The following is an 8,636-nucleotide window of genomic DNA, read 5'->3' as shown; positions in this document are numbered from 1 at the left end:
GGAATGCATGGGTGTCTGAGCTGTGCGCGAGTTTAAAACAGACAGCTCGGTACATTCAGCTTGTCAACACTTCTTACACAAACAAGTAGCGATGAAGTCATGCTCTTCCCATTTGAGCCATGAGAGATTGACATGCATATCATTGAAGAAGAAATGTCCATATTTGGATGGAAACCAAGCTAGTGAGAGGTATCAAGGAAAGTTGTAATTTCAGTTGAAAATTACCAACACTGCAGCCAACCACAGCCCTGCTGGTTTCACTTTGGCAAACCACCATCTGCTATAACATTGAGTCAGTTCATCCTACTGGACAATGGAAAGCTTTTGTTTCGTCACACATTGTTTGTCCTAGACGGGAAATAGTTGCGCAACACTTATCTCCCTCCGGTGGATGGTTCAGAGTTCCATGCTTACAAAAGGGTTGATTGATACATGTCAGATGACAAGCCTACGACATGGTGTTAAGGTAGCTCCAACGGTTAGGATTGTTTTATATAGAACACTTTATTTGACATGTTAGAACAATACATTACACCCAAAGAATGTATCCAGAAGAAACATATACATGACGCTCCTCAAAGAAGTCTTTGACATGTCGTTGACCTGTTGAGAGAGAGAGAGAGAGAGCGAACCTATTAGTTCAGTTATGGTCTGCCAGGGTCTGAAAAGCATAAAACAAGACCTACCTCTTTTCAGGTTGTCCTGATTCACACATTGTCCACTACAGGGGCCGCCAGTGGGACTACTGGCATCACAGATGACCACATCACAATGGACAAAGACCTAGGAATCAAAGATTTGATGGTGTCCGTTTTTAAAGGGATGATTGCCACTCACAAAATTAAAGAATAAAGATTGTTGGGTGAACTTTGTTACCTGGCCACTCTGCTCAACCGCATCACCGGCGAAGGAAAACATATAGGCCTCAAAGCGTTTGACGTGAGGGGGGAAGCGGACCCTGGCGTCAGCTTCTACCGGGTGGAAGACCACACGGTATGGATCCTCTGGGTTCTCACAGCTGCCAGTGTAGAGAGAGGGACTAAGTTATGAACAAGAAAACGCTGCAAACCCCAACCGCCTTGTGTACGAAGTCTTGTGGTGGTGTCATGACTGTCCTGTGAGGATCAAATCAATTTACAGCAGAAGTGGGTTCTTTCTCCCCCTCCAGTATGAACTAAAGGAATGTTTTTGCTAACAGGCTTTACCCAACAACAATCACCTTTGTCTTGAAAAAACATATTTCATATACAATGTAAAGGCTAGAGACGTCCTACCTGTAGAGTAAGCGCGTTTCTAGTAAAAATCACAAAATAAAAGCCAATATGACATTCATTTTCTATAGCTAATCTCTGAGTGCATAAAAGGAATGGTAACAGAAATTAACATTAGACCAGAAAACCGTGAGGCGCAAGCTAGACGTTTGGAACTTTCCTAACCTAGAAAATGAACTTAAGTGGGACCATTCTGCTACCACATCCAAACCATCACCCACAGGGTTGATAAACCTATCTTCCAGAACGTGTGAAAGGAAAATCCATCCTGTAGTTCTGTTCAAGACTAGTCATTGGAGCCACGGACAACCAACGACATTGTGACCTCATGTAGCCAATCAGAGAGAAGCCCAACCACCTACCTTTCCACGGCGGCATCCCACAAATACATTCATGCTTTTACTCCAAGCTGGTGCCGGTTCGTGTGTTCAAAAATGTATCAATGATAAGTGTCCCTTACGGAACGGTGGGGGGTGTGAAGAGAAACCTTGTAACAAGCTGTCATTGTGTCACCTGTGTGTTTAGCCTGTGTTATTTAGTTAGCTAGTAATTCAATTAAACCAACTTGTATAGTACTGAATCATAAGGCTGGGGTTTTTGCAGCTGCAAGGAGGATACGATGTAAAGTTAATAAGTTGACTATCAATTTAATAGATTTCTACCGTCTAGAGTTTACGTTGTGAGACGGTAACTTTAAAACCGCTTCCTCGGCACCCCAAATCCTACGTTTTTATTTTAAAGAACAGAAATTGGGCTTTCCGTCAACAATGTTTATTTTGGTCTAACATGTATATTCAATTCCATTGACATGAGGTGAGATGTCCCTCTAAATGGTTCTTAATTCTAAATGATCCAGAAAGGTCACCTGTAGTCTGACCAGAATATTGATCGTGGTTTAACCAAAGTTGCCGAAGAGACAGTCGGTATCATCAACACAAGTACTTCATTTTAAACAAGAATTTCATGCAATGCGCCAGAGCAATTCTTCCGCTGTTGGAGAAAAATTGGTCACACAAAATAAATTCTACACCCACGGCATCGGAGTCACACGGAGGACTTCTGTGAAGGGCGCAGCTCTACTATACAAAGTAACCTACGCATTGACAGTTTAGGCCTACTTTTTTAATTTGCATCTTTGGGAGGTTTATCCTTTACTGTTTACCTGCCAGATATTAGCAAAAAGGAATGTGAAATCTGAAGACGTTACATTAAGAGAAACACCCACACCAGTACAAATCACTTGAGCTGACAGACGATGGTAAGGATTTTGCACAACGATATAGTTGCAGCTGAAGTGACATCTGAACTACCCATTTTGTGCACAGCCATGTGAATGTTGTGTCTTTTCCTATGATATACAAAACATTTCAGCCTGTTTTTTTAAAACTGCTATGACATTGCTGATTTAATAAACAGCTGCGAAGTTACGCCGTGTCCACATGGCCTAACTTAGGTTGATACCAATTCATAAAAATGGTAAAATTGCATGATTTCATAGCAAACCCGATCTCCCCCAAATGAATGGTTTTGACCAATAAAGTTGCTTCACTACACTGCTTGGTGTAACATGCAGCCAGATACTGAAAAGGTACCCGTAAAATAAAGTGTCATTTGCAGCGTGCATAATCATAAGTCATTGTAGCCCATTACAATGTAGGAAAAATAAGTCATCTTTCTATAGTAACCCAATTTAAATTCTTGAGATAAAAATTAGGCCAGCATGTCCATCTGTGGCAAAGTGCTCACCCAAATAAAAAAATGTAGTAACATTTTTTTTTAAATATGAACATTAGCTAGCTAAATAAGGTTAGCAAGATGCTGCTACACTTGACCGTGGTATTTGTTCATGTTTAGCAACTCCCAATTAGCGCATTCTCTAGGACAGGAAATTCCATTGAAAGCGGCATCAACTTCTGGGGATCCTGTCAACTGATCCTATTCAGTTTCAAACATCCATGCTGCACAGGCATCTGAACAATCCTTTAGGTTTAGTGCAATAACTGTTTTAAATACAAGAGGTCACTTGTGCCTGAATTCAACCCAAAACCAACAACTATTCAGTCAGTGTTAAGAGCAGTTGTATGTAACCAATCGGAAAGGCAAGCCAAGCTTGCCAGCCGCTCTTGATTTCCATTTGACTGATCAGCTTGGCACAACACTGAACTGTAGCAAACCAAAAGGATAACATTGAGTAAAAAGGTGTAGGTAATGCCAACATTAACCTTTTCACACACACAAGTTCCAAATATCTTCAACAGTCGCCCCAGTGGGAGTTGATTTCATGCGCGTGATGTCAGAATGCACTCACCGTTCCAACATGTGGACATTTAACCCGCGCTGACCTCAGACCAAGGCACACTACCTGCCAATTTTCTAGAAGCCGTTTCAACTTCTAATTTTGCCTCATTCATTCACAAAAGTAGCCCATTTCACGGTTGCAGACCATTTAGATTTGAGAATTTAATGAGCCGGACAAACTTTCCTTCAAAAGAAAGCCCAAGCACTTCCCCAGATCAAGTATACAGTCCTTGCACATTTATTGCCTTCCTCACAAATAACTGTGGACATGCGTGTATTCCTATCAAAGTGCCTTATTTTCTGTGTCACGTGTTGTCGTTTCTACTGCATCGTACTGTAAGTATAATGTGCTTAGCGTTTTATTCATGCTTTCTGATTCTTGCCTAGATTGTAATGGACACGTGTGTAAAACACTTGAAGGTGGTACTGAATATAAGCTAACACCATACAATGCAGTCGGGTTATCACGTAAGCGTCTGTCAGACTTATGGTGATCTCAACTGGAGTAACCTCATTGTCTTGAATGCACTGAAGTCGTCAGTTGATTTGAACACGGCATCAGAGTGTAAACTATGGTACCTCAGGGTTGCCAGATCAGACCCCCCCTTTCCAGGGGTATATAGCTTAGAAAAACTGTCTGCCTCACCATTTATTGTTGATAAATTCCCAGATCTTAGTAATATTTCCTGCATCATCCTCTTCACAATACCTTCCCCCAAGGACTTAGCCCCCAATAATGGATTGTGCTATATCTTAGCTTTCGTGCTACGGTTGTATTTGTATAGTTACCTGTAAACTACTTGTCATGTGTACGCCGTAACAAGTACAAACATTATCACATGCTGAAGTGGCCAAACGAAGTTAAGATCTCAGGCAACGGGCGCAGTGAACAGCATTCTAGGAGTTCTTGCTTGACAAACATTGCTGCCATACTTTCTATACTAGATTTACATGGCTCCCTTGTACCGCATCATACTGTAAAACAAGTCAACCTGTTATTTAGACTAGATGATAACGTTAACATTGATATATTTTACAAGCAAAGCTGGAATAAAGTTGTGAAGACCTTTATTTCTCAACACAAAACATTGTTTAGATGCTTTTCAGACAACGCGGTTTAGAGTCGTTTGATGCAGCATACGTTCCAATGATACGCTGCAGGGACCACTCAGTGATAACAAGCATGTGATCATACGCGCCAGAATCTCCCATAAGTGTGAAATTGGGTGGAGATCTGGTGACAGACCGCACATGGCTCACATCGTTTTTAAGCATTGTGACCACTCGACCTATGGATGGGGGCATAGCCACGGTAGCCAAAGTAAATGGCCTGCCAAGCATGATAGGTTGCTAATTACTCAGGAACCACACCTGTGGAATAACACTTGTTTAGGCCCAAAAACAACATGTTACCCATTAATGATGAGATTCCACCGGGGTCGGGAGTCGCGGTCCTCGTTGAGGGTGGCCCAGCAGTGGTCAAGCACCAGCGCTACCTTGGGATCAGAGGACGTGGTCAGCTCCACCTCAAAGTGCAGAGGCTGTCTCAGGTACCTCACCACTGGATAGTCCTCCTCCTGGTGGAATGTGTTATACGAGGCGTCTGGAACACAGAACAAGACAACCGGGGGTCGTGGTCAGTGGGCACCATCGGAACTTGTCCATTAAGAAATGCTCGTTTATCATATCCTGTTGTGCCCCAATGAACACAAGCCATTTATAGCCAACACTATCCACCCCCCACTAGAGGCTTCTAACAAATTCCCAAATCAGCTCCTCACCGTTACTACATAGCCACACCTGTAGATCTCAGAACGCAAGAGTAATATATCACAAGGCTTACATTTTTGGGAATGGTTTTGTAAAGGAGACCATCCAAGATTCTTTTAGAGGCTAGGGGTCAAGTTGAAATTCTGAATTTGTGCACGCTTACCCTGAGCGAGTCTCATTCTGACCATTAGTCGACCCGTCCCAGTCTCGGCAAAAGGCTCGTTGTCACGCGGCCTGGTCAGGAAGGCCAATGTGCGAGTGATGTTGGCCACATAGGAGCAGGAAACCTTTAACCTAAAGAGGGATGTAAGCAACTTCAATAGGGGAAACGTCAAGCAGTGGAGTGGACACTGGTAGTAGAGGCACATTTTCCCTGTATACAAAGTATTGAGCAATTGAAGAAAAATAAACCTTATGAAAGCTAATAGCTACAATTGTGATGCGTAATCCACTTACTGATATTCCTCCTCTGAAGACGTCGTGGCATTCAGCTTCACCTCAAGTTCATCTGGCAAGGAGATTTCGTTCTCATACAGCATGACATTGTTGATAAACTATGTAGTAGAGGGGAATTGCTTATTACAGCCTGAAGAAGCAAACAGTCCGTAAATACACAGTACCCATCACCTCATGGTAATAGTCATTTTACCTTCCTGGTGGTGCCACAGGAGTTCACAGTGAAGTGGAAGTAGGCGAAGCGATCGTCACTGTAGGTGGGACCACAGGCGGGGTCGCTCAGGGTCAGCTGACCGGGGTTCAGACCGGGAGCAGACTCCACCTTCACTGCCAGCGCAGTCATCGTTCCATTAGAGAAACACTCTTGGAGGTGGGGGAGCAAAAGACAGGTAGCCATCAGACCTGGGTTCTGTATTTGTTACACTTATTGAGCTTGAACCAATGGAATAGCACCAAAAATGCAAACCATGCCCATCTGGCACTACCATTTAGACTCACGGTATTTGCAAGGAACCCAGGTTTGGTAACCATGTTAAACGACAATTTATCGTAAGTAATTGTTTGAGAACCAACCAGTCAGCGTTTTGAGGAAGCTGCAAGCCAGGGAAAAGTATTTGATGGTCATGTTGTTGTAAGGATTCAACAGAGCCACATCCAGTCTGCTCCGGACAGCCGACGAGTGAACCGACTGGGAACCAATGGGAGAGTTCATTAGTCCAATATTGTATGCATGTATACAGGGTAAGGAAAGCAAAGCTAGCTGCAGCAATTTAGGTTAACATGTTTTGGGAGAGCGTCGTACCTCAAACACTGCGTCCGGCGAAGAGAAGGGCAACGTGATGGTGAAGTCTGTCGCCCTCTGTTAAATACTGTTGAGCAAACTCATGGTTAAGCAGCCGCTTGCCAACCAAGACCACAAAAAAGGGCTCTTGGTTCCTGTAGTCCACAGTGATGTGGAAGTTCTCCTGATCACAGTAGCCAGTGACTGAGGGTGGCACTACAAGGACAAACAGGGTTGTGTTCATTAATTAAGCACAAAAAACAGGAAGGTACTACTTGAACTTGTCCAAGAAGAAACCCTTGTTTAGATTGCAAAATGTTTTGCTACGGTGGGACTGAATAAACACGATCCTGGCAAATCAGGAACAGGGAAACTGGGTCCAAATACTCTAAAGCTTAACATTCTTTGTAGAAAGACCGCATAGGAAAACCCTACAGTATGGCTAGTTGGTCTTTCACTGCCAATTTCCTTTCAGGGCAATCATTAACGAGAGGAAACCATTCAACAGTAGTTTGGCGTAGTCCAGAGGCATACCAATGTCCAGCAGTACAGCGTCCACAACGGCAGAGTGAGAGAAAGGAGCGTACTCTGGAAAGATGACCAGGCCGTAGATCAGCTGAAGAGTGAAGGGTTGTGACACCTTGTTCCGCCCTTCTCTGTAGTGAAGTTAACAGCATTGGTCAGCATTATTGTTGCAACAGAACTCTATTCAACATCAAGTGACAAGTACATATGGGGACTATTAAAACAACACTTGAGTAAATGAGGGATACAAAGTACATTTGTGCCATTATTTCTATTTTGTTGGTGGCCCACTTATTAGGGCATGAACAAATCACTGCGTGTGGCTTTGCATTTAACAGAAAACACACCTCCTTAAAGACCACCGGGTCTGAGAAGGGCACCTCCATCCTGAAGGTCTTCAAGGTGTTGTCCGGGGATCTCTGCTCTTGAACATTGAAGCCCCTGCGTTGCACTCTGCAACAGTTAGCACCATGGTGGGAAAGGTGATGTTCAGCAGCTCCACATCAAGGTTGAAGGTCCCCAACTCAAGCACAAACACTGCCTGCTCAGGAACTGTGTCCAAGGGCGTGTCCTGTTCATTGGCAAACAAAGGAAAACATTTTGAAATGCGGTACAATGGGTACAATTTGTTATTGGGTAAGTCCAGGTATTGCCTCCCCGTTTTCAGTACATTTTCTGTTTTGTGCCTACTGAACAACCCAGGCATCCCAAATTACCATAGGCACTATTAACTAAACCAGACTCACAGTTGCGAACTTGTGGAGGCCTGGCCATCGGAGGTGTGTGTGATAGGGAAGAGGACTTTATAGCTGGTGTTCTCGTGCGACCTCCTCGATCCACAGCAACTCAAGCATGGGCTCAATGGTGTAAGTGACAAAGTACTGGTCATCCTGAATATGGCTCTGTAAGGGAGACGAGTGATGCAGTCAGGCTGTAATACACAATTTTGAGTGCAAAAAACAGGTAAATGTTCCTTATAAGCCAGATGTTAAATACAATTATTCTACCACTTTTTGCCGCTTGTAATTTAAGACACAATATCCAAAGGAAAGTATTGGTTACCAGACTTTAGACAGCTGGTAGGTGTATGGTTGTCAACTTGCATTTTCAAAGCAACTGACACGCAAAGTAAACACTTGCGCAATATGTAAACAGCAGCCGAGTGTTGCTTGCATTCAGTTGACAGTGGCAAAGCTACCGCCTCCCTAAAAAGTCAGGTAAACAATACTGTCAGTGTGGATATTTGGTCTGAAATTTCAAGCGGCTAAAGGACAAACTGCAAAGACAAGAGGTAGAGTATGTTTAAGTGTAATTTTATGCAAAATTCTCACAATTTTGCAAACCATTGTATATTAGCCTGGTTAAGCAAACAATTGCTCAATAAGAAACGTTTCTAGAGAGTTTACCCATGAGAGATGGCAAAGGGTTACTGCAAAGCACTGACAACTGCTATAGTATAAAGGGCTCTACAAATAAGACAGGAACATTTTACTCATCCAATGCTGACCTTGAAGTAGCCGCCAACCGCCCCACCC

General features: G+C 43.3%; 1 protein-coding gene across 1 annotated transcript; it reads right to left on the bottom strand.

Moving 5' to 3' along the window:
- Positions 1–479: 479 nt before the first annotated feature.
- LOC116368563 (zona pellucida sperm-binding protein 2-like) lies at positions 480–6,761 on the bottom strand. The gene is made up of 9 exons (XM_031819215.1): positions 6,598–6,761; positions 6,369–6,483; positions 5,989–6,158; positions 5,796–5,893; positions 5,503–5,633; positions 4,983–5,172; positions 877–1,018; positions 687–783; positions 480–603 (listed from the first exon to the last, which is right to left on the bottom strand). The coding sequence occupies exons 2-9, from the start codon at positions 6,418–6,420 to the stop codon at positions 530–532; spliced, it is 954 nt and encodes a 317-aa protein (XP_031675075.1). The 5' UTR covers positions 6,421–6,483; positions 6,598–6,761; the 3' UTR covers positions 480–529.
- Between the last annotated feature and the right edge of the window lie 1,875 nt (positions 6,762–8,636).

The sequence above is a fragment of the Oncorhynchus kisutch genome, unplaced genomic scaffold, assembly GCF_002021735.2.
Source record: "Oncorhynchus kisutch isolate 150728-3 unplaced genomic scaffold, Okis_V2 scaffold1959, whole genome shotgun sequence".
NCBI classification, from domain to species: domain Eukaryota; kingdom Metazoa; phylum Chordata; class Actinopteri; order Salmoniformes; family Salmonidae; genus Oncorhynchus; species Oncorhynchus kisutch.
This window is presented reverse-complemented; position numbering and strand designations above follow the sequence as displayed.